Source organism: Ochlerotatus camptorhynchus, unplaced genomic scaffold (assembly GCF_037179485.1).
Source record: "Ochlerotatus camptorhynchus isolate MF236.1 unplaced genomic scaffold, CSIRO-AGI_Acam_v1.1 ptg000087l, whole genome shotgun sequence".
In the NCBI taxonomy this organism is placed as follows: domain Eukaryota; kingdom Metazoa; phylum Arthropoda; class Insecta; order Diptera; family Culicidae; genus Ochlerotatus; species Ochlerotatus camptorhynchus.
In genome coordinates this window covers 525,057-551,513 of record NW_027040577.1, presented here as the reverse complement: position 1 = coordinate 551,513, position 26,457 = coordinate 525,057, and the positions used below count along the sequence as shown (strand labels likewise).

General features: G+C 38.3%; 1 protein-coding gene across 2 annotated transcripts in view; it reads left to right on the top strand.

Moving 5' to 3' along the window:
• Ptp99A (Protein tyrosine phosphatase 99A) overlaps positions 1-26,457 on the top strand; it is a 482,762-nt gene that overhangs the window by 407,842 nt on the left and 48,463 nt on the right. Inside the window, exons 2-6 of one of the 2 annotated variants that reach the window (XM_065218484.1) lie at positions 4,974-5,681; positions 5,807-6,013; positions 20,462-20,739; positions 20,804-20,920; positions 20,983-21,125. In XM_065218484.1, the coding sequence (XP_065074556.1) occupies positions 5,255-5,681; positions 5,807-6,013; positions 20,462-20,739; positions 20,804-20,920; positions 20,983-21,125 (1,172 nt within the window). In that variant the 5' untranslated portion in view covers positions 4,974-5,254. The remainder of the gene's footprint in view (positions 1-4,973; positions 5,682-5,806; positions 6,014-20,461; positions 20,740-20,803; positions 20,921-20,982; positions 21,126-26,457) is intronic. The other variant, XM_065218483.1, reaches the window with a different exon arrangement.

Sequence of the window (26,457 nt, the reverse complement as noted above, 5' to 3'; positions counted from 1 at the left end):
ATTTTAATATTACATACAAGAGGATGCACTTCAATCATGTCGAAAATCTCATGTAATTTGTATGGCCATAACAATAAACAAATGCAGTAAAAGCAGCGTAATGTCCCTTTATACACTGTATTGATGATAATTTTGTCCTTTATGCAAGTAATACTACACCATATTTTCGACACGATTGAAGTGTATCCACTTTGATGTGATATTAAAATTATTTTTTTGCTATGTACTGAATTGTTACTTGGGCAATGTGGTCCACCATACTCAATATAACCACCGATGACAATTTTTTAGAGTTCTCATGTGATTTGACGTGTCGCATGATGGTTAAGATGATTTTGACCACTTCCCCGGGGACACCCGGAACATGTCAGGGTGTAGAATATGACTACTGTTGATCATATTTTGTAATTCTCAAGCGATATTATGTGTCACAATATAGGTTTGTACCGTTTTTGATCATTTCTAGACCTGTGCTAATATGACTTATGGTCACTGGAACCTGTTCCGACTATAGCTGTGGAACCAGTTGACCGATTCCAAAGATATTTACTTATGATATATGTGACCATAGTACCATTCATGGGGCGCTTGTTGTGTCCAATTGTGTGCAATGGTTGTCGAATAATCCGACTTACCTCATGGGTGGTCCTTCTTGGCGTTTCAATGCGTTAGGACGGAATTGAAACTTGTAGAACGAATTTAGAATCATTTTTAGAAGCAGTATTAGATTTTAAACAATATCTCAACAATTTGTGACTCTTTATCAAATCCAACGGGACGTATGGAAAGGTGAATAAATTTAGAAGTCATCTTTGACAGAAATATTCCATTTTTTGTTAAAACTCGTTCAGAAAAGAGAGGTAAATCGCGGGTTGTGCTTAGTAGGACGGAAATTAGATCAAAACCCCTATTTTTTATCTAGTCTAGTCTAGTCTAGTCTAGTCTAGTCTACACATACACAGCCAGTACTTGAAAGAATCCTGGAAAATGATAAATCTATCATTTTTCTTGTCATTATTAATGCCTGCTGCACATCAAGGATGTGAAACAAACAATAAAGCGGCCAGGCCTACTGTGTAGCGTTTAGTTAATTTTTGTGGAAGTGAATGTTTACCATGTCTACTTAATAAGTATAGACAGTGGTTAACATTTAATCCACAGGTAATCAAAGAGCGGGGACATACCGTACCAACCGCTCCGTATGCTGGATTTGAAAATAGGCTATATAAATCGTTGGGAGTGACAGAGCTAAGAAAGTTAATGTACACTCCTTGGTTGTCCGATCTCCTGGGATGGAACACAGGTATTTACCCCTTGTGTTCGAGCGTACAGTCCTCCCTCCGTACAAGCGTGGACGGCACCGCCAACCCACTGCGATCTCTCAATCGATCCAGCCGACCTCAGTCGAAGGACAACAGAGAGCGGTGTGCGGACGTAACCTATACGGATGGAATGCTGTATTCGCCTAGGTTATAGCGCCCTTGCTCGCTACCATTTTCTTCTAGCGGTTGGGACCTGAGCACTAACTCTTGTCCTAGCCCTATATGGCATATGGTTATAGCGCCATTACTCGCTTTCTGAAAAGAGAAGAAGGGAAGGGAAGGAGAGGAAAAGGACTTGGGAAAAGGAAATGCGGAATTCCTTTCCTCATTAGTATTTGTACCGTCAACTTTTATGAAAACTATATAGGGGAAATGTTGGCTTCGGCAACACCTTAACCTATTATCGTCAGGGGGGTAAACAAAGTCCTAGAGTACTCAGATTTGGCCAATAGATGCTCTGAAATAAAATGTACCGACATGCCAAAATTGAGCTCCCAAGGACGTTGTTTACCCCCCTGACGATAATAGGTTAAGGTATTGCCGAAGCCAACATTTCCCCTAAATCATTTTTCCTTGGTCAGAGGTATTATTACGACATTTGAATAAGATTGTCTTATCATTTGTTATTCAAAATTTAATGTTATAATGATCAACATAGCTTTGAATTATCTAATATAAATCGGTAACACTGTCCTGCAACCGATTATTTTTCTAATCCGAAAACTAAAAGTTACGAAAAAGCACTTAGGCCTTCATTAAGTTCCACTTTCACGCGACGTTCAATGTTTCGCGGTTTGCTCTTTACGCATTGTTCAGGCTATCATAACAAGCTATGACCAACGTGACGATTGCTTAAGCCCTGGTTAAACAAGTAAACAAGTTATTAAAATGAAATCATGTTCCCGAAAGCAGTCAACAATGTATCTTAAACCGGATCAAGCGTGCGCCCTATTTTTCTAAACATTCCGACGCGGTCCGCCCAATATCTATCAATTACGTTCTTTTACAATAGTAGCCTGGGATAAATCCTAATTCGACCGACACGTGTTTGTTGAAACATTATATTCTGCCTAATATCAGTAGTCAGTAGTCATTAGGAAACCTGTTACTATATTACCACATATGTATCCTTCTTTCATGAATTTGTCCACTGACTGGCAGTGGCATTATGGATAAAATCCTCCTGGAACCATCTTTTATATAAATAATTTCAAGAAGCTTAAATCCGGGAGTTAGAAGGTGACAGCTCTATCACAACTCCTAAAGCCCATTTCAAGAACGCAAGTATTCCGAAGCTTTTTTCGTATATGCTAAGCCCCGCTCCAATACATTTCAATGTAGGAATCATTAATAATGTACTGGGACTTTCAACCAAGCGGTATTGCTTGATTGACGCGTATTTAATGAGTTGGAAATGTTTGTAGTATCACTAGTACTAGTACTCGGAAATTAAGTATGAAAATATTGTAAAGGACAAAATGGAACGAACTCACCAAAGCTGGCATGATGTGTTAGAGGGGAAGTCGCAATTGTAGACGGTTCGCTTCACAGGGTAATCCGGTTTGTGGTAAAGCTTGCACGGAATGTATAGTCTTGAAATACGTCTTGGCCGTCTGATACAATCCACATATGTTAGAAAAAATCCGGAGCAACGCAAAATCCATAAATTTAACGGGATGAAATTTCTTCGCTTCCATCTACAAGCATAACACTCTTCTATCTCCCACCGGTTTGTCCACTCGTGGTTGTCTAATAATCCGTTCGTTTCTATTTGTTGTAACAACCGAGCACTTACACAAGAAATTATTGATTAAGTTTCAGTTGACGGAGTTTTTCAATTCTCTTACGAAATTTTCACTAAACACTCAGTAAAATTCAGATCAAAACCCCTATTTTTATCGTTCCAAAACTGGATGAAAAATCATAAATAATGTGATAAATCAGATTTTAAAAAAAAAAATTATCCATAGCTAAATGAGCGCTTGTTCATATGTAGCCTAGCAAAATGCGAAATTTCTTGCTCATTGACTTACCCCGTCTTCCCCTACACGAAACGTTTACTACTTTGTTCAGAAAATGTCGTGAAATTCTAAAACTAAATTGTCCCATCCGCAAACAGTCCATACAGAATAGAAATCTTCAAAAGCGTTTTTCTCAGCTTGCTGTTTTAACGAATGGGACAACTGCAAAGGGAAGTATAGCACAAAAGGTGCAAACATCTAAAAATAAGTTTTCCACGTTGCTTGGCGGACGAACCAGAACAGTTCACCGTCAACCGCACAATGTTGACCACAAATCTAGCCCCCAATTATCACGCACACACAATCTAACTATAATGTTAACAAAAAAACAAGAACAACAACAACGACGACGACACTCTGCGGTGATACATTTGAGGGCACAAAATCCAGCTAAAGCGAGAGTGTGCTAAATTGATATCAATTGAAGCTGACATGCGGGTGATGCGCAACTTCTGCTGCCGCCTGTCTGCCTGGCCTGCCTCTGGCTGACCACTACACACTTCGTAGTGGGGGCATGGAGTTGGAGATGGTCGTTTATGTAGTTCCGTTTCGCTCTCCGACACTCAGTCCATTTAGGCGACACGCTTGAGGAGAAATCTATCTTGGACCTGACACGTTCTATCATGCCGAGTGGGGGTGACCGTGACGATGACCGGCTGCCCGTCCCGTACGGAAAACTAGATTGCGGCGAAGAGACTCAATGGAGTACCATGTAAGCGAATAAACGTTTCCAACCAGCAGCAGCAATGTGATTTTGAGTTCTGGACCTGCTGTGTTCTTGTACATAAAACAGACAATCGTATAGAACGATAACTGCTCCAGTGGGGAACGACGATGGAAGCTTGTTTTGCCTTTTTTTTTTTGAACCGCAGGTTATTTGGCAATTACGGACAAATCTACTTTGTTCTGTCTGAAGAATACATTTGATGAATTAATTTTTTCCCGCGATGGTAGATTATATGAGTCAGCTAATGCTGATGGAATTTGTATTCTCCAATGACCTCCCATGTTATATATAGGGGAAATGGCTCTAATGTTGGTCTGTGGATCTAAAGGTTGGGCAAATTTGTCGTGTCATCTGAACAATACGAATTGCTAGTGAAACATTGTCAAAAATGCTTCCTTCGAAATTTATGTATGGGCCCAATATTAGGTACACTTAGGAGTGACGTTAAACCTACAGTAGACGAACGGAAGGTTGCTTCAAAATTCCTGTCATGTTCTAATCTTCCAGCAAGCGCCTCCGCGTACAATTGAGATCAATTGAGGGAAAGTGAGATTGAAAATTGCTTCCTTCTACTTCCTCTTTTGAGAATGCATTGTCTCCATGATTTACGACCGGTAATTTAATGCTGTGCGTGCTATCACTTCAGAGGATGTACTTTCAAAAAGATTCTGACTCATAATAACGGCATTTTTTGTATGACACTAAGTTTTGTCGTTATGAATATCGACCACTAGAACGAAAGCGGAAGACAGCGTAGGGAGAAGCAGCATTAAGCACATAAGCAGAAAATATAGTAATAACTACACAGTTTTTGAAGCTGCAGTCGTGCCTAACGAATCGGGAGCAATAAATTTGCGTGATTTGCATTTTAATTTTGAGTTTTCCCCTCTGGTCTATATGTAGCTGGTGATCGTCATCGGGTGCGATAAAAGAGCCTAAATACGTAAAACAAACGAAGTGAGCTGAGAAAAGCCTCTCCGGAAGAAATGATTAACGTGAAATAGTACTAGAGTGGAGTGTTTGATGGTGTGAGGCAAATGCATAGATAGGCGCAAAAGCAGAGATAATTAAAATTAAGAGTGAAATTGGTACAAATCACGGAAGCAGTGTTGGAGAAAAGTGCAATAGGAAAGTGATACAAACAGCAACAAGAAAAACAAACACCGGCACAGGGGAGGCAAAACATGAAAGCTCGCCTGCTGACCACGATCACGTGGTTGGCACTGGTACAGGTGCTGGTGCTGGTTAATCATAGTTTTAGCGCATTAGCAACTGTCAATCTTACCGACTCCAATGGATCGACACCGTACGTGGTGTCGGAACCGGAGATTCCCTACGAGGAACTCGAAGAGCCACGGGTGCTTCCTCTCCAAGCGTTACCAATCACAGTGAAGGCTTCTACTTCGGTACCACCTACCGCAACGGTTAGTGGTTTCGAGAGTAGTCAGGTGTTGTTTGAGCAACGTCAACATTTGCTCAATGATGCTCCGGATCAACCACATGCAGATATTAACACTGTTCTCAAGGTGATCTTGGAGGAACCGGAAATTAACGATGAACCTTTCACTACCACTCATGGTTATCCTACATTTTCGGCAGATGATAACTTCGGTAATTGTCATTTTTTTCATTGTGCTAAATATGATCATCAACCAAACTGTTGCTTTTGTAAAAGTATTTCAGCCTCCATTGTAAATCAAATTCTCATAAAATCTCATCCTTCTTACAAATTTCAGTTCCCAGCAAACCGTTGAATTTAAGCGTTCCGGAAGTCACCTCAACAACTATTAAGATCACCTGGCGAGAGCCGGAAAAGCTGAACGGTGCCATCCACGGCTACCGGGTGTACTATGTACATCAAGACCAGACGCTACTGCATCTTCCCATTCTGAAGGCAGATGCTGCAGTCAACTCCGTCTACACGTATACGCTTTCAAATCTCAGTAAGTATAATCATATAACTCAAATTTGCAGGCACAGCCAAGTCACTGAAGTCACTTTATCTTGTAATCAATCAGTATTTTCAACTATTTGAGCGTGAATTTATTTCAAGATTGATCATTCTTTGCTTTGTGACGTTTAATCTTCTTTCTCTATCTACAGGGTGTCTACTCATTTTTCTTCATTTCTCATTTTCGAAAACCCAAACGTTTTTAAGACATGGCAATCAGTTTTAAAGAAATGAAATGAAATACTGAGAATTTCAGTTAATCTCCATAAACAAACTGCGGGAACATAAGGGAAGTTAACACACTGAAAATATCCGGAACTTACTGGAAGCTATAACAGGATGTCGACTACCTGAAAAAAACCTGGAAAATCTGGGAATTCATTTTTGGACCTATAAAATCAGGGAAACTCAGGAAATTTAATTTAACTTCAGGGAAATATTTCTTAATCACAGAAGTATGATAAACTTTGCTAGTCTCAAACAACTTAATTACTCGGTGTATTTTGAGGATGGATTACAATTTTAAATAGAGTTCCAGGGTGTCCACTACCTGGAAAAACCTGGAAAACCGGGAATTTACAGGGAATTTTATTTTTTCTGGAAAAACCTGGAATATTCAGGGAATTTTGGTTCCACTCAGGGAATTTTCCAATTATCACTTCATTCGTAATTCAAAAGAAGTTTTTCGTTCAGTTACTCGAAACGTTTATTAAGGACACTGGATTTGACAAGCATCTGACATCTAAGACAACGTGTGCGAACAAGACAAGTTCATTCAGAGGGCCTTGTCACGCTCGCTCTTCGCTGATTTGTATGTGGAGGATCAAAATCGTCGTAAAAAGGAAACAGCCGAAAAAGAGAGACTGGCAAAAGGAAGCATACGAAGCATGTATTGTATAAGAATAAGCATGGCAGACAGCAGGTCTGAGAGCCTACATAGAATTTTATTTTTAGCTTCAGAGAGGGTCGGAGATCTACTGAGAAATTTGTTGAGCTTCAGGGTAGCTCGTAGATCTTGAGAACAGAACTACAAACAAATTAAAAGTAATTAACAGAAATTCATAAAAACAACATCACAAGAGAGGTCGTAGATCTTCAGATAAATGTTCAAAGAAATTTTCAAAACTTCAAGAAAGCAAAAATAATTTCAAATCAATTTGTAAAACTATAAGCGAAATTTAGCAAATCTTCAGGGAAATTTGCATAACTTCAGACAAGTCCAAGAATCTACAGTGAAATATAAAAAAATTTCACAGAAGTTTGGAGATCCTCGAAACATTATTCAACATCAGAAAAGTTCGTAGATCTTCAGAACAAAGTTACAGAACTTTGAAAAAAATTACAGGATTTCTGAAAAAAATCACAAGAATCTCAGAAATGTTAATGGCTCTTCAGTAAAAATTGCAGAACTTCAGGGAAGTTCGGCGGTTAAAAAAAATATTTACACGATTTCAGGAAAATTTTTAGATCTTGAGAGCGACATTTAAAACTTCAAAGAAGCTCAAATATTTTCAGATAAATGTTGACAACTTGAGGTATTCTTCAACGAAATTTTCAAATCTTCAGGGTAACCCGAGAGGAATTTACAAAACATCAGAGAAGTTTGCAGATCTACTGAGAAATTTATTGAGCCTTAAGTTTTTATTTGTAGATCTTGGGAATAGAGCTACGGAGCTTAAGACAACTTTACAGAACTTTAAAGATATTTGCAGGAATTTGACAGAAAGTTTCACAGTTTAACACAAATGTGAGATCTTCAGAAAAATTCGTTAAATGTCAGAAAAGCACCTCAATTCCAAAAACAAATCGCAGGGAAGTACAAAAGTACAATATTTTGCAGAACTCCATGGAAGTCGGAAATAGATACACACCAAAAAATTCTGAATTTTACTGGCGATGTAAACATCCATGCATGCATGTAAACTTCCTTTTCACGTAAACTAGCAGTTTGCAAGAAATGTTGCAAACAAAAGTGGACAGTTGCATACAATATATGGGATATTACATGACATGTCTCATAAATTTACACGATCTATAATCTAAACTTGTATGATATATGACGCTCCATTTATGTGCATCATAGTAACGGAAATTTAGACTACTTTTTTTTAGCTAAAGAACTTCAGAGAAGTCCGTAAACCTTAAAAGAAGTCCGTAGACCTTAAGAGAAGTCTGTAGAACGTCAGAAAGTTCGTACGTTTTTAGAAAAAAAATGCAAAACTTCAGCAAAACTCACAGATCTTCGGGAAAGTTCGCCGATCTTTAGATCAAGAATCCACAAAGAAATTTAAAGAACTTTAGAAAAGTTCGAAGATCTACTGTGAAATTTATGGAACTTCAGGGCAGTTCGTAGATCTTTAGAGCAGAAATACAGTACTTCAGAAAACTTTACAGAATTTGAAATAAATTTTAGGATCTTCAGAAAAGTTCAGAGGATAGATCGTAAATCTACTGAAAAATTAGCAGATGTATAAATAAATTTTCAGAATTTTACTGTGGTTCTTGGATTTTGAAAGACATTTACAGAACTTCAGGTAAGTTCGCTGATCCTTAGAGATATTTGCACAGCTTCAGAAAAATTAGAGAAACTTCAGAATACTTCCTAAAACTTCCGGAAAGCTCAAAAATTTCTTTTAATTCTTTAGAAAATTGTATAGATGTGCAGATATATTTGCAGATATTCATTGAATCATGAAAATCTGCAGAGAAAATTACAGAACTGTCAAGAAGTTTGTAGATTATTAGAAATTTTGTGAACATCAGAGATAATTGTTGATCTTCAAGGATCTTAAATCTTCAGGGATTCAGGAACTTTGTAGATTTTTAGGAAAATTTGCAGAACTTCTGAAGAACACACAGAACTTCAAAGAAATCTGTAGAACTACCGAGAAATTAGCAGATTGTAAGGAAAGATTGTTGATCTTTAAAGCAATTTTACCGGAGAACAGAAACAAAACTTCAGGGACGTCAGAAGGTTTGAAGACCTTGCAGAATTGAGTTGTTAACAGAAATTTTCAGAACTCAAGGAATCTTGTATATCTAGTGAGAACTTTTCCCACTAGCTTGTCTAAAGTTGGTATCGACATCCTGGCGAAGTTTTGAAATCCATTTTCATCTTCATATCGCAACTTTTGAAGGACAAGATGAGCCAGATCCCTGCCGGTATTCCTCCTGAGCAACCATTTCCTACTCCACAAAGTTCACCTTCTCCTTCTCATTTTATTTAAAATAATAAAAGCAAATACGTCTGCCGGAACTAGAGCAATTTTCTGGTAATTCATGATGGAAGTATTTACTTTTGATTCCTGATACAGTTTTGTTTTGAAATCTAAATTGACAGTTCTTTCGACATGTGCAAGCAGTGTGAACACCAGCAAACAGGGGGGCTCGACAAAGTGTGACGAAAGTAAATTCGAGTAGATTTTTCATTATGGTGGCGGTCAAAAGCAGACCAAGAAATCAGATAGTCTAAACGGACCTTGAGGACATGTGAAACCATGATTTATTCTGTCTTGATCTTCCAAAGTTGGACTCAAACATATTATCAAAATGATATTTTGTTTTTGAAAGCATATTGTTATAAAATTTTGATATATCGTTTTATCGAAATAGTATAGACAGGGTTCTTAATTGTATTTATATTATTGAATTTAAAAAATACTACACAAATACCTAAAAAGAATGTAATATTGATTGATGTAATGCATGCTACTGTGATTGCAATAACTAATGTGATTGCAAAAACCAAATACAATATTACACCCATGGATATAATTTCTTTTCGCAAATTATGTGTAGGATAAATGCACCAATAGTGGAGGTACTTTTACATTGCACTAACGTGCATTTACTAAACATAAATTGTACAAATTAATATTAAACAGCCTATGTGCATCTGTTCTGTTGTAATATTCAATACCTTTTTTGCTGTGCCGACTTATAAGTACCAACGCCCAAGTTTGAACAATCGAAAATTACATAAATCAATAAGTACATAAAAGGGATTCCAGATGGATAAATAGATAAAATAATTATGTGTATAATTTGTAGGCACCTGGATTTTTTTTTCATCCGACCTGGAAAAACCTGGAAAACTCAGGGAATTTGATTCCTTGGATTGAGTAGACACCCTGGTTGCGTATTTGTGGTTACTCAATGCTTGCTGTGGCATTTTTGTAAGTTGAGCAAGAATTACTAAAACTAAAGGGTATTTTAATGATTTTGCGCTTAATATAAATTTAGATCCTATTGGGTGGGTGTTGACACATTCACATTGAGATCCTGAGGGTTGATAAAAAAAAATTCCGTAGACACTAGACGTTGTTATTAGTTGCAAAATATAACCTCAAAATGGGTATGTGCGTCTCTTAATAGAAGTTGCGTCTGACATAGATCCTTTGGGTGCATTGGAGCGCTTTTTAACAAATTCAAGACTGGTAAAGAGTTAAGAGAATAAGATGATTTGTTTCTGATCACTTGTAGTTCTTGTTCCTTATTGTGTTCTTGACAGCCTGACTAGCTCAGAGAATAAACTAAATGAGTATTTACGATAATGGCCTTAGAGTGGCTTTATTCAGTATTCTAGGTCTTCATTGTAAACCTGGTTAGCTTGGAAAATTATCTTCTCAGTGAAGTTTTAGTATTGCAATTGCGGTGAAATTAAGCTATTGAATTTTGGAGGTGAAAGCGTTGTTTTTACGATTTCCCACCCTAGGCCATCTGGCCGTGAATTAGCGTTTTGTTAAGGGTATTATCCGGAATAATTTTCTTGTGGAGCTGGGTCTCAATTTTTTTCCTTGATTTTGTTTTCCGTCGATCTTGTTTTCCGTGCTGAGCACCAATGCTACCGACACAAGGGAAGCAGCTTCCACACCTGGACCCTACCTATCGAACCATCAACTCATGAACCGGGGACCAACGGCTTTACTTCCCTTCCGAAGGAAAGCGTGATCAGATATGTTATGTCTCAGAACATCCCGGCGGCGCCGACTGGGATTGAACCCAGGCCTGCTGGGGTGAGAAGAGGGTCTCAAATTGTACCCAAGGGAAAAAATTATAAATCTAATCTAATCTAATCTAATCTAATCTAATCTAATCTAATCTAATCTAATCTAATCTAATCTAATCTAATCTAATCTAATCTAATCTAATCTAATCTAATATAATCTAATCTAATCTCATACAAACGCAGCCAGTACGAGAAAGCACCATGGAAAATGATTAGGTTAGATGAGGTCTAATCATTTTTCTTGTCTAATTGATGTTTATAGCATATCTGAGATATGATATAAACATCAATACGGCCAGGCCTACTGCGTTGTATTTGCCGCAAAGATGATTGTTGGAAATGAATGGGAACATTTCTTGAATCTACAGAGGTGGAAGGATGCGTGAACATACCGTACCAAACGCTCCGGAACAGCATCGCAAACTGCGTTAGCACCATGGCACTAGCCACAAACTTGAACCGCGGATCATAACCTAAAAACTTCTTGATCTGCGGATACTTTTGCAGGATAATCTTCCTTCGACTGGCGTGCGGTTCCTCGGTGTAACACCACTCGAAATCCGTCCTGGACACGTGTTGGCCCATTGTGGTCACTTCTTGATTGCTTGGGAAATACTCCCAAAATGAAAAAAAAAAAACTGAATTTCACAACACTGCTTCACGTAGGATAGTGAAGAGACGCTCAAAAGTAAAAGTACACCGCCCCGGCTGCAGTATCGATGATACTGACCTGGAATTATACTTAGCTCGGCCATAAAACTCTGCACTCGCGAACTGCTCTAGAAAAAACGCCGTACTCAAGGGAAAAAAATATAAAGGGTTTAAAGACAAATGTTTCATATGCAAGCTGTAGGAGAACTGCGAAAATTTTTACCCCTAGCGTTGGTTGAAAAAGTTCACGATTTCTTAGGAAGTTCAACAATGAAAAAGTTCGCCAGTCAGAGGGAGTTTTGGAGAATATTTTTAACACTGCTTCTAAGGTTGAGAAAATCGCCATGCCAAGGACCTCTTCTCATATCATGAAGTTAATCGAGCAAATTTGCTGCAAACTTTAAGCAAGCCTTGTTTGTAGATTGATATCGATATGGTTGCAGTTTCCATCATACATCACTATTAATCATGAATTGAACTGATTCCCTGGTGCTTACAATTTTATAATTTAGAAAAATGTGGTGCCTTCCCGTTTTTGGCAACACGCGATTTATGTCTTTTTTGCATACTATAAAATGTATCGAACGCTTTATTCAATTTGAGATTGTACTGGACCTCTCTTTATGGTTTAGAGGTCCATGTGGTATTTCATGAAAAAATGTCCAGAAAGCACTACCCAACTAACAATTGTGGCTGCAGACTAGCTAATACAGCCAAAAATTTCCTTATGCAGCTAATTTGTGCCCGTATTTGCTGGTCTGCAGCTAGAATTGTTTGTTGGGTCGTAAATAGGTATCTGAGGAGAGTAATGGCTTATGAGATCGTGTTGACACAGCCATGTAGACACCGTACCTGGATTTTTTTTTAATTACTGAAAAATCAGGGAATATCAGGGAATTTGATTTTCTTCATTGAGTCGACACGGAACGATTATGAAGTTCCTAGAATTTCAGAGAACTGGTGTCAAGCGAACTTGAAAAATATAGAAAACTTGAGGGGTATTGTTCAAATTTTTAAGCAGTTCTAAGCACCTCAAAAAATGTCAGATCTAGAGATCTTTGGACAATTTCTGATTTAGAGAGTAGTTCCCGTAACTTTAGTCCAGACTTTTGGAGCATTTCAGAGATCTACAATCTTTAATTTAGAAAAACTCAGAACAGTTCCATGATGCGCTGAAAAAAACACGAGAACCCTTAAGATGTTCCGACAGTTTCAGGGAAGTACGGAGGCCTTCAGAGAATTTATGAAAACTTCAGAAATATTTCCGGAACTTCACAGAAGTCCAGAGAAATTCAGGGAAATTTAAAGGGGAATCCCATTTATTTCCGAGCAAAACCAAGATCTTCAATATAATTGAGAGCTTCAGGGAAGCTTCGAGAGCATTAATACAGATCAGAGAATGAAAGGGCAGTTGAAATAATTTTAAGGATATTGCCGAAACCGTATAAAAGTTTCGAGAAACTCAGGGAATTTCCGGAAACTTCAGCAAAGCTCCGAGAAAATTTCTGTAACGTGATAAAATTGATATTAACATCCAGAAACGTGAGAGTATTTTAAGGGTGATATACCGGGTGTTCGGTTCCTTAGAGGGCGATAGAAGATCATATTTGAAGTAATAAATTGTTCTACGCATATGAACAAATCTCAAAAATTACTGAGCTATTGAATTTTTTCTGTTGTGGTCTATGCTGCCATAAATTGGCTCTAACTAAAAAACAATGAACATTTAGCACAAAACTCTTGCCTCCATTGGACAGCTTGGTAAATTTCTTACTTAACATACTTGTCTAGTTTACTTTAAGTAAGCTGCATTTAGACACATTTTAGGGATAAACGAGTCTAAAACTTGTGTTTTCCAACGGGTTTTCCCTTATTATTTAAAAAAAAAACGTAATAAAGTGTATTGTTTTGTCTAACGAAAAGATGCCTCTTAATGCGCTCTAAAACTCTCTTTTTGACACCAATTTACTATCTTGTTTAGTTTTGTCGCAATTTTGTACTAAACACATCATGTTGGGTCGTTAATTAATGGTTGCGTAAAACACGAATTCAACCCCACCGTGCGTTGCTGTTGACGTCTGTTTGCAGCGCGCATAGCACACTACTTGATCGCCACGCGGAGTGACGATCTGATAAGTGCGATAAGTGAGACCAAGAAGAAACATCAAATCAGGATGCAGGATACTTCAATACCCACAATGACCACACGTGGGCAATTGAAAACCCAAGAGTGGTCAAAGAACACAGTACCGGTTTTCCGTTTATGTAAACTGTGTTGGGAGTGACAAGTTGACAAATGAACAACATTGACATGAATCCGATCGACGTTGATGTCACTCCCAACACAGTTGACGTCACTCCCAACACAGTTTACCGATTTTTGGGTAGGTTCAGTTTTGACGGATCTGGGTGGATTATACCCAAATTTAGGGAGTTTTGAAATAGCGTGAACATTGGTATCGAGAAAAAAACAGAACATTTTCAATTTTCATCATGCGTTCAATTGAACCGTTTTTTTCCCTTTGATTTGTTTTTCGTCAATCTTGTTTTCCGTGCTGAGCAACAATACTACCGACGCCAGGGAGGCAGCTTTCACACCTGGACCCTACCACCTATCGACCCATCGACTCATGAACCGGGGACCAACGGCTTTACTTCCCTTCCGAAGGAAGGCGTGATCAGAGATGTTATGCCTCAGAACATCCCGGCGGCGCCGACTGGGATTGAACCCAGGCCTGCTGGGGTGAGAGGAAATCACGCTTACCACTACACCACCGGCACCGCTCAATTGAACCGTCCGCAGCATTGTTTTTCTTGTCACACTTTTCATACCGCGTGGCGATCAAGTGTCCTATGGGCGCTGCAAGCACAATGACATTTATATAAGGTCTGGGCCAACAGGCAGCTTGCTGGTGTTAGAAGCAAAAATGTTGTAAACATTGCTGAACATCTGCGAACAGATAGATATACGTCACTGCCAACATACTGAGAACAGATAGATATACGTCACTGCCAACAGCTGTTTCGGGTAAAAAGATAAACATTGCAATATGATACGAACATCACTAAGACCAATAAGCCCTTGGGCCCAGACCTTATATAAACGTCATTGCTGCAAACAGACGTCAACAGCAACGCACGGTGGGGTTGAATTCGTGTTTTACGCAACCGTTAATTAACGACCCAACAAGATGTGTTTAGTACGGAATTGTGACAAAACTAAACAAGATAGAAGATTGGTGTCAAAAAGATAGTTGTAGAACTCATTGAGAAGCATCTTTTGGTTGGACAAAACAACACACTTTAATACGTATTTTTTGAAATAATAAGGGAAAACCCGTAGGAAAACACAAGTTTTAGACTCGTTTATCCCTAAAATGTGTCTAAATGCAGCTTACTTAAAGTAAAAATGACACTGTTAGGTAGGAAATTTACCAAACTGTCCAATGAAGGCAAGAATGTTGTGCTAAATGGCATAGTTTTTTAATTAGAACCAATTTATGGCAAGCATAGACCAAAACAGAAAAAGTTCAATAACTCAGTAATCTTTGAGATTTGATCATATGCGTAGAACAATTTTTTACTTCAAATATGATCTTTTATCGCTCCTTAAATTATTTGCACTATAGTAATCGGTTCGAACACTCTGTATAATGGAGATTTCAAGAACTTAAAAATGTGAAAATTTAGCTGAGTTGATAAGAGAACAACAACGAAGTTCCATTAAAATAAAAAAAAGGCGAGAACTTTTAGCAAGCAGCATGAAATTCCAGAGAACTTTTACTAAAGTTTGATATTTTTAGATAGTTTCATGATATTCATCAAAGTTACGAGTACTTCAAGGACGATCAGATAGCTTCAGAATAATCCCATTAACTTAAGCAATTTTGCAGCAACTTACAAGCAGTTCCGTGGAATTATGGTGTATTCCAAGCATTATATGATCAACCCGAAAATGGCAGAAGCGTCAGGGAATTAGTGAAATATATATCAGAACATTTGCCTGATTATTAAACAAATTTAGGGAACTTCAGTTAAGCATAGATAAGATCAAGGAAAATTAGTGAGCGATTTGAATGATTATAATACTCCTGGAAAATTGTCCAACCTTCAAGGCAAATCAAAGAATTTCAGTAAAGTTGCGGGTTATTAAAAAAATTATAAATTCAGGTCAGTCTACGTAACTTTAAAGAAATTCAGTAATCGTTTAGGCAGTTTAATAACACCAGGAGTGTCTAGACTGTTGAAGAAGTTTTAAACAAGTGTCGATAATTTAAGGTAAGTTTCATGAACTTCAGAAAAATCTGGAGAACATTTGTGAAAATCAGTGAACTATATTAATTATTTAGTTCTTATTCCCTGAAAACTGTGGGAGCACAAAAGTTTCAGAAGTTAAGGTAAACTTCAAAAACTTCACAGAAGGACAGTGGTCTTCAGAAACGTTTCGAGAACTTCATTGAAATCTATGGAGGTGAAGGGGAGATCCACAAACTTCAGGGGCCTTCCTTAGCATGAGAGCATGAGCATGATTGACCGCCCACGGTTGCTACTCTGTTATTGCCAGACCAGCTGTAATTACACAGAGAACCAATAGACGATGATTGGGACTAGCAATCATCCTCAATGTGTAAAAACTGGTGATCTCGGGAATACCAGCGCCAGCCGCGCCTGAACGCAGGTCAAGAAAGGAATGGGTAGGAATGTGTTGACGTGACACTCGCTTTGATGGATGCCGAGGAGTCCTCTGCACTTGCACGAGGAATCACAGGGATGTTGGGGAAGAGGGTTGGGTTAGCAGCAGGGTTCGTTTTGGTAAACGATAAGCTGAATTGATGTCCTAACGATCGTATAACGCGCAAGAGCTTGGGATTGAACCCACGGTCTTCTGCTCAGTAAGCAAAAAAGTTTGCCACTAGGCAGACGAGCTCCTTTTTAATCATTGACGAATCTTGAAGCAAAAATGGTTGCTTCAAGGCCACCGAGCCTCTCATATTACATTATAGCGAGCCTCTCATATCACATTATAACGAAAAGTTTTACAAAATACACGATAAACAAGCGAGCTTACCATGCATCTTTAATATGAAAGGATCTGGGACCGCGTTTTTCTCCTCAGTAAGCAAGCCACTGCAACCGACGATCTTTGAAATCCTAAAACTTAAAGCTACGAAAGAGTACTTAGGCCTTCATTAAGATCCACTTTCACGCGACGTTCAATGTTTCGATTTTCTTTTTACGCATGGTTCAGACAATCATAACAAGCTTTGACCGACGTGACGATTGTTTAAGACCTGGTTAAACAAGCTATTCAAATGAAATTACGTTCTCGAATTTCACTTGGAATGTAATGAACAACAGAAATACGCGATAAGTAATATTTTCAGCGGTTGATGTTTAATTTTAAATATACTAACGGTACTGCCTACGGCTACGATGGCGATTACGACAGCGACTAAGACGGCGCCTACGACAACGACAACAGAGAATTTGTAACTTTCCATTTATCTAGGATAAACACCTTTGTCCGGCACCTCCACTGGTTCTTCATGTCCGCTATCTCTCACAACTTCAGGGGCCTTCCTTAGCTCAGTCGATAAAGGCGCAGCTACAAAGCAAGACCATGCTGGATGTGGCTGGGTTCGATTCCCGGTCTGGTCTAGGAATTTTTCGGGTTAGAAAACTTCTCGACTTCCCTGGGCAATAGGGTATAATTGTACTTGCCACACAATTATACTCATGCAAAAATGGTGCGATATGCAATAAGCTTGAAATGCGAAGAAGAAGAAAAAGACAAACTTCAGGAATTTTCATTAGGAAAATGCGAGAGCATTTGAAAGAAGTTTAGTAAGTTCCGAAAATTGGAGGAATTTCAGGGGGAGGTCAGTTCCATTAGTTTCAGAAAATAAGATAACTTCCTGAGACGTTAAAAGTTCAATGAGGTCTTCGCATAAATTCAGAAGCTCACTGAAGCTTAAACATTTTTAGGACGGTTCAATTAGTCATATCGTCCGGCCATTTTCCACACAGATGGCGCTGTTCTGCTGGTAGGAAGTGATAAAAATCTCCATATAGAATTTGAGATATGTGAGAATAATTCGCTTTCGGTGCGAATTCAGGTAAAAAAAGTGAATGATAACCTAAAAGAAATTAGTCAGGAACATTGTCGTTTAGTTTTTTCCCGGAAATTATTGATAAACAAGCTACAATTAAATAAAAATGATTTTTCCCCATACAGTTTTACCTGCTTTACTACCAGTCCCCAGAGAGCCAAAAAATTCAAATTTGAGAGAGAAATTTACTCTCACGACCTCAATCTCTCAACATGCCTGACACTCGATTTGTGATTTCCCTTTCACAGAATACAAAATAGAGTACCTGAAACTTCAAAACATGTGTGGTACCTCTATATATGCATTTAGATTAACATTTGAAGTTCCTCCATTTTTACATAGTCTACACAAAATATACTTTCTTCCCCGACCAATTCATAAAAATCGACGGGAAATTCTGTGAGGGGTGAGCTATTTTGTGTGCAGAATGTATAAAAAAGGAGGGACTTTGAACATTAATCTAAATGCATATATAGAGGTACCAGACATATTTGGCACTGCACTGTCCTCTGTGGCCGGCGCCGGTGGTGTAGTGGTAAGCGTGACTGCTTTCTAACACCCCAATGGGTCTGGGTTCAATCCCAGCCGAGGTCGGTGGGATTTTTCTGAGGCATAAAAATCTCTGTTCACGTCTTCCTTCGGAAGGGAAGTAAAGCCGTTGGTCCCGGCCCATGTATGTTGTGAATGGGTGCGATATCCTACGCAGGTGTGGAAGCTGCCTTCCTGCACATTCAGTTGCCGTCAATGGATGGCAATCGATGTCCGTCGGTGATTGGCACTAGATTGCGGAACAGAGACCGACGGTAAATAAAGAAAAAGAAGAACTGTCCTCTGTGAACAATTTAAGTAAAACAGATTTTGAGTAGTTTTCGATAGATGTCACCGCATACAACAGCAGTGACATCTGATGGAACATGAATGCAGAAGCTTGACAAGATGATTAATTAAATTCAGCGCAGTACAACAAGCTTCATGAGAACTGCAAAAACAATAGAGAAGTTTTGAGGATTTCAGAAAAGAACAGAGAACCTCAGAGCAGTTTCGTGTACATTAGAGAAGTCACATAAATTTTAAAGAAGTTTAGAGAACTTCAGCGAATTGTTAAATTGTTCGGAAAATTTAATAAGTCCTATAAAGTTCAAGGAAGTTTAGGAATTTGATGAGAAGTATTTTGGGCATCAGGCTAGTTTCTCAAACTACAAAAGAACTTCAAGGCAGTTTCATTACCTTCATGAAAAAATTGGGATAATTCAACTAGTTCCGAAGACCTCAGAATAGCCCATTCCATATTCAACCGAGATTTGCATTGAAATATTCCTCAAAATATCGATGAAGCTATCCTCCGGATTCAATTTTCTTTTAGTTTTCCTCGGAATTACCTTGAAATTCTCCACAATAGGAAACCCTTTGGAAAGATTCTCCGAATATTAAAAAAAAATACCAAAAGTTCTTGTTCTACGAGTTTTGTCAATTTGAAAGTGTCCATAGTTTTAATCGTTCCGAAAGTTTGCATTTTATATGAGCTGTTTTTTTACACAGAAACATTAAAAAATACATTTTGAGATATTTAGGGTTTCCAATGTTATTTTTTATTTTTAATAAAAATTACTAAAATCATGTTTAGGTATATTTTTTCCCAGAAAAACATTATTTTTCTATATAACTTTGTTCGAAACCTCATTTTGATCAGAAGTGCCGTTTCTAGCTTAAATTTTTTTATACATTTCATAAACGCCATTTTGAAAATTTTACAATGGCCGAATTGTAGCTAAAATGTGAATCTTAATATAAATCATGTCCGATTGAAAAGTGTCGCTGGTGGTGCTGTGATAAACGTGACTGCCTCTCACTCCAAAGGGCCTGGTTTCAATCTCAGTCGGCGCCTTCGGGATTTTCTGAGGCATAACATCTCTGATCACGCCTTCCTTCGGAAGACAAATAAAGCCGTTGGTCCCCGGTTCATGTGTTGATGTGTCGATAGGTAGGGCCCAGGTGTGAGAGCTGTCTTCCTGGCGTCGGTAGCATTGGTGCTCAGTACGGAAAACAAGATCGATGGAAAACAAAAGGAAAATTAAATGTCCAATTGAGTCCAAATTTTGCACAGGAACTTTTTTCGAGGTAATAAACATTTTGTATATGGTCGGTTTTGGATAGAGGGTCCCTTTTTTCCATACATTCATTGGTACCCTAATCAATCTTTGATGATAGCTTCCCGGATAAAATACACAGCTTTTAGAAATGGCTTTCAAAATTTCGCTGAACCAGAAAAAACGATAGTGATTGTCACTTAAGTAATCATTCGAATACTTGGCGTCAAGAGAATCAATAAATATTACTTACTGACCATCGATATCGAAATTATTTTAAAATCTGTGAACGAAAAATTTAGTAATTGAAATTAATTATATTTGATTATTTTTCCCCTACCTGGCATACATAAGTTTATGTACGCTAGAAATCATTGAAATAAGTTAAGGAAAACAAATAATAGAAATGTTTCCCGACGAACGTGGCAGATTTTTTATTTGTGGTGGTTGGTTATAGATTCCTTTAGTCTTTTATAATAAACTGTAAGAGATTCTTGCATTATTGGTTGAGTGTAGTACCCTTTGTTATTTTTATTAAGTGTATATTTTTTCTCTATCATTATTGTATTTTCCTTATCATACAGAACCCTATACAGACTACAAAATCATCGTAGCTGCCTTCACCAAAAAGTTTGACGGTGAGCCCTCGGAAGTGTCCCAGCGAACGGACATCAGTGGTCCCAGCGCCCCAAAAGTGGTCAACCTTACCTGCCACTCGCAGCATGAACTTTTCTTCGGCTGGAAGATACCGCAAACCTACTACAATACCATCGACTACTACATCATCAGCTACCGGAATTTAGCGCACAGCGAATACAAAGACATCCGGTTGAGTGCAAATTCATCAATCGTGGAAACATCGGTATTATAAACAATACAAACATTTTCATCATTTCTATGCTATCATAACTTATCTGTCATTTCAGATGATCATTCCAAACCTAACAACTAACATGATATACGAAGTTAAAGTGCGAGCGGCTTCCGCAAGTGTCATAAACCCGAAGCAAATCATTCTCGGTTCGTATTCAGAACCCAAAAAGGTAACAATCTACAATTATAGCTGTAAACTTCCAATTGTGACAAATAATTTCCTATCTAACAGATTTCTCTTCAACTAAACTGCGAGAAAGTTCCTCCACCGTCGCAGCGACAGTCCTATGATGATTATAACCTGGCCGTCCTGGCCGGTATCGTCTTCAGTTGCTTCGGACTGCTTCTAGTCGTGCTGGCATTCCTGCTATGGAAGTAAGTACAGATCACGGAAATATTTCTAGCCATGCTTTCGATTTCGAGTTCAAAACGTCAAGGTTGGATTTTCGTTAAAAATAGCTCTACATTCCAACTTTGATTCAATTCTTTGGGTGGAGGAAAATTCCATAAACATACTGTGGTTAAAATTAACTAGATGTACGCATTCGAATAGCGCATAGCTATCTCTAGTGGCTTGCTCCACAAACGTTGAACGTCGGTAATATTTGCTAATTACATGCAATGATACACACCCGGAATCCCGGTGTCTTGTTGTCGAGGCAAAAGTCAGATGAAACTGTACCTTGCCGGGGAGAATTAAATACACACGCTCGGATGTAGGTTTCTCATGTACAGCTTAGATGCAGCATCTAGTCTGTGCTGGATGTTAAGTTGGCAAAATCGCGAGATGATTGTTTTCTGTATTTCTTTTTCATTGGCGCTAACGCTCTCGCTGTGGCTGTCTGTGGAGTGAATATGTGAAAGCGACTTGGGATCTATTTATTAATGACGTGTGTTGCTAATGTACCGTCATAGTAATATAGGCAATGACGATTTTGGAAAAAAGATCATGTTTGTTTTTTCCCATCTGGTGGCGATAGATCTGACGCCATTTGGAACCAAGCAGTTTTGGAAAAAAAAATGAATTTATCCACCAATTGTAGTATATCGTGCGATTTTACTTTAATCATATTCTGGTCTCTTCCCCGTTGGTACCCCACACATGTTCAGATGTGGCTAATGTGATTCTGGGCACTCACTATGAGTTCTATTGATCTTATTTTTGAATTATCACGTGATTTGATATGTGTCATGATTAGAGGGTGACTCCCGACAAATCGACTAATTTCACCATTCCCGATTCCCGGGATTTTCCCCACATTTCTCGGGAAATTCGAGCTATCGTCCTAATAAACGATCATCATACATGAACGATACCACAAATCGTTCTACAATGCCACATATTGTTGGGATGAATAGGTTTTTAGGCACTCCTGATGATTATTTTCTATGGGGGGAGAGGTAGCTCATCGATTCTTCCGGTTCGCCTCCTAGCATCGTGCTATAAGGTACCAGGTGATAACCAGGGTAGTTGATCGATAGCTCGATGACGTCATTTCGTTGGCGTCTGCAATGGGAAATTCTCATAGCAGGCGTTGACGATGGGACGTTGGCGAGTTGTTGAATAGCAACTATCGTGGTAACTCACCGATTACCTGTCGATCTGCCAAATTTGGAAAGACGTCTGCATTGAATTGTCTCATATAATAATATTCCGCCCACTATATCACAAGAAATTGCGAGTAGCTGAGTGGAATGGAGATAAGTTAAGCATTGGGTACAGGACCAAGTCTCCCCTGGGTGGTGCCAAAAGATGAGCGCAATAGAATCATCAAGTTGCCATAAGGCACGGAATGAGACTATTGCATGGCTGGGTAGTCAAAGTCTTCCATTCGTTAGTCATTTCAGGTGGATTAGAACAGGTTTAGGTGGGCGTTGGCCAGATTTGGATTTTTCAGATGTAATCCTGGATAGGACCCTGTCATTGAACGTCGCGTGACAGTGGAACTTAATGAAGGCCTAAGTACTTTTTCGTAGTTTTTAGTTTTCGGATTTGAAAGATCGTCGGTTACAGTGGCCTGCTTACTGAGCAGAAAAACGCGGTCCCAGGTCCTTACATATCAAAGAGATTTATGGTAAAATCGCTTGTGTATCGTGTATTTTGCGAAACTCGTTGTTGTCGTTGGTTCCGGGTTTGAATGGATACACAAATTTGATCAACGGTATTATGTGATATGAGGGGCTCGGTGGCCTTAGAGCAACCGTTTTTGCTTACTGAGCAGAACATCATGAGTCTAATCTCAGGCCCATCCACATTCAAGATTCGTCAATCGTTTTATTTGTTAATATGACTACATGGTAATAACAGCAACTCGGTGATTAAAAAGGTGCTCGTCTGCCTAGTGGCAAGCGTTTTTGCTTACTGAGCAGAAGACCGTGGGTTTAGTCCCAAGCTCCTTCGCGTTATATGATCGTTAGGACATCAATTCAGCTTATCGCTTACCAAAACGAACCCTGCTGCAAACCCAACCCTCTTATCCAACATCCCAGTGATTCCTCGTGGAAGTGCAGAGGTGTTCTCGGCTTCCATCAAAGCGAGTGTCATGTCAACACAATCCTTCCCATTCCTTTCTTGACCTGTGTTCGGGCGCGGCCGGCGCTGGTATTGCCTAATTTAAGATCACCAGTTTTTACACATTGAGGATGATTGCTAGTCCCAAGCATCGTCTATTGGTTCTCTGTGTAATTACAGCTGATCTGGCAGTAACAGAGTAGCAACCGTGGGCGGTCAATCAAGCTCAAGCTCAAGCTCAAGCTCACTCCTGATGATTATTTTCTATGCGGGCGGTTATAATTTGATTTTGTTTGATGATTGTTATAATTTACCACATAATCGGATTAGACAGACTTTAAATATTGATTCAAATTAGAGAGGTTCTACTGTCTGCTCTGTCATTATCGTTTATTGATGTATTCAGTGTCGCTGGGAATATTTCATTTCAAAACCTAATCAATAATAGAAGTTATTTGTTTGTTAGGAGGGAATTCTTCAGCTTTCTGCTTTAACAATGCAAATTTTCGGAAAGAGGATTGATGAAATCCTAAGTTTTGCAGATTTCATCTAGAAAGAGAAAAGATTTGCATTCGTTGTTTATATCAGGCAAAAGTGTCAGAAGTTTGAAAACAATTTACGAAAAATTCGGCAGACAAAGCATTGTGTTCTCCAGGGTGTCGACTACCTGAAAAAACCTGGAAAATCAGGGAATATCATAATGAAGTAATGAAATTGGGTTGTTAGCGGAAAGCTAAATAAAACATCAAAAAAGGTTATCTTCCATTTAATTCCACTTAATTAATTTTGGTATCCATGACAGATACGTATTTCGACTACAATGTGCAGCCTTCATCAGTGTCATTCTCACAGGGAATATCATGAAATTCCTGTTTGGACCTGGAAAATCTGGGATTGTTAGGGAATTTCATTCCAAGTCAGGGAAATAATTCATTATAACAGGAACAAATTAATAAGTATGGCTGACTTCGCTAGTTTCAAACAACCTAATTACTCGCAAGTAGTTTGAGGATGGTTTTCAATTTCAGTTTTTAAATAGTGTTGCAAAGTTGTGCTTGTTCAATGCATGATGTTGCAAATAAAAGGGTATTATAAATTCAGCTCCCACTGGGTGTTGTCACATTCCTGAGTTAAATCGGGATAAAAATTCAGTTCCGTAGAGACGCTAGACGTTGTTAGTTGTTGCACAATCAAGCAGCTTATGGAAATCTGCGTCTCTTAATAGATGTTATACCTAATTGCGTCGGACAAAATTGAACCTTCAAGTAGATTCTGCGTCTGCTCGATCCAGCTGTGTCCAACAAAAATCAATCACTTGAGCCTATTGGAGCACTTTTGAGTAAATGCAAGAATAATTAAGAGTTAAGCTGGGCTTAGACAAGGCAAGTCATTGATCAACTCAGTTGAATTCAATTCGCTTGAAAAGTTGAGCCTGGTTCTACTTTTTCCAATTCAAGACAGTTAAATGACATAGTTCACACGTTCAAGACAGTTGAATTCAACTGAGTTGATCAATTGACTTACCTTATCTAAACCCAGCTTTAAGAGAAGATAATGATTTTTTTTTTCTGAATACTTCTAGTTCTTGTGCCTTATTATGTTCGTAACAGCTTGATTAGCGCAGAGAACTAACTAAATGAGAATTTAGGATAATGGTCTTGCTTGGGAGTTTTTTTTTATTGCTTGGAGTAGCACTTTTATGATTCAAATATACGTAGACAAGCATTGCTTTGACAGCATAGAGTGGCTGTATTGAGTATTCTAGGTCTTCATTGTAAACCTGCTTAGCTCGTAAAATTAGCTTCACAGTAAAGTTTTAGTATGGTAATATTGCTGCTATTGCAATTTAGATGGAATTACCTTACAGAATTTTGGAGATGAAAGCGTTGTTTTTACTATTTCCCATCGGAGGAATCCGCCCGTGAATTAGCTAATAATTTTCTTACAGAGCTGGGTCTCATAATGTGCTTAAGGCAAAACAAATGTAATGGTATTAAAAACAAGTGTTTCATATGTGAAATGCAAGGTGACCAGTGAACCGGGAAAATCGGAAAAAGTTGGAATTTGAAGTCACCAGGAAAATCCCATGAATTTAGTTGACAAATCTGGAAAAATATACCTCGTCCTCTCTCCGAAAACAATAAGATTTCAAGACCTTTGGACTGGTCTAGATTTTTAGGATAACTACAGTCACTTTGAAGAACTATTAAGAGAATTTAAGAATTGTTTTCCAAAACAAATTTGAGCAGATTTTAGAATGAATTCTAGAGATAACACCAAGGTATTTCAGAGATTATTTTAAAGGAACTTTAGGAAAACCTCTAGGAGATTTTTTACGAGATCTCCCAAGGGTGAAGAGGAAAAATACCAAGGAACGCGAATTTTGAGGGTACAGTTCCAACATAATTAGGCGAAGATCTATAAGGATAGTACGAGTATAAATCCATGCGCATTTCAAAAGTAATTTCTAGAGAGTGTTAATGAGAATTCCATGCAATTTTCAGACGAATTCTTTTTTCTTCAAGATAATTCTGAGCTAAATTTGAAGACAATTCTCGGCGGGAGAATTTCCCCTGCCAGATGATGTTCGCAGGGAAGGGGGATTACAAGTTTTGCTCACAAAAGCTAATAGGCCCTTTTCAATTGTTGGTCTGAGGTGAATTCTACGGAGAATTTCATGCAAATTTAAAAAAAAATTAAGCTGAAGTGAATTCTTAGAAAAAGTTTAAAATTCTAAGAATGGATGAATTTTATCAATTTTTTGGAGTGCTCTTCAGAGAATTTCTGTACTTTTATAAGAAAAAATCAAGGGATTTCCAGAGAGAATTTCAAATTCATTTTAGAAGAATTTTGGAAAGATCTCTATGAAAGGAAATTAATCTAAAGGAAAGGCTTGAGAACAATCACATAAAAGCCTGTAAAGTTATGAGCGAAATTTTCATACACAAATTGTGAGGACTTCGAACCTGTCGCAGATCCAAATTCAAGAAAAAAAGGTGTTGCTGTGCTAGAAATTACCCATTTAACCTTATACCCCGGACAGACTATGGCTTATATCATGTAAAATAGACTGTCTTGCAATCAGCAGTCATACATAGGATTTCCAGTGAAAACTAGATGTATGAATGCTCATTGCAAGACAGCCTATATTACATGATATAAGCCATACGGGGTATTAGCCACAATCAATACGAA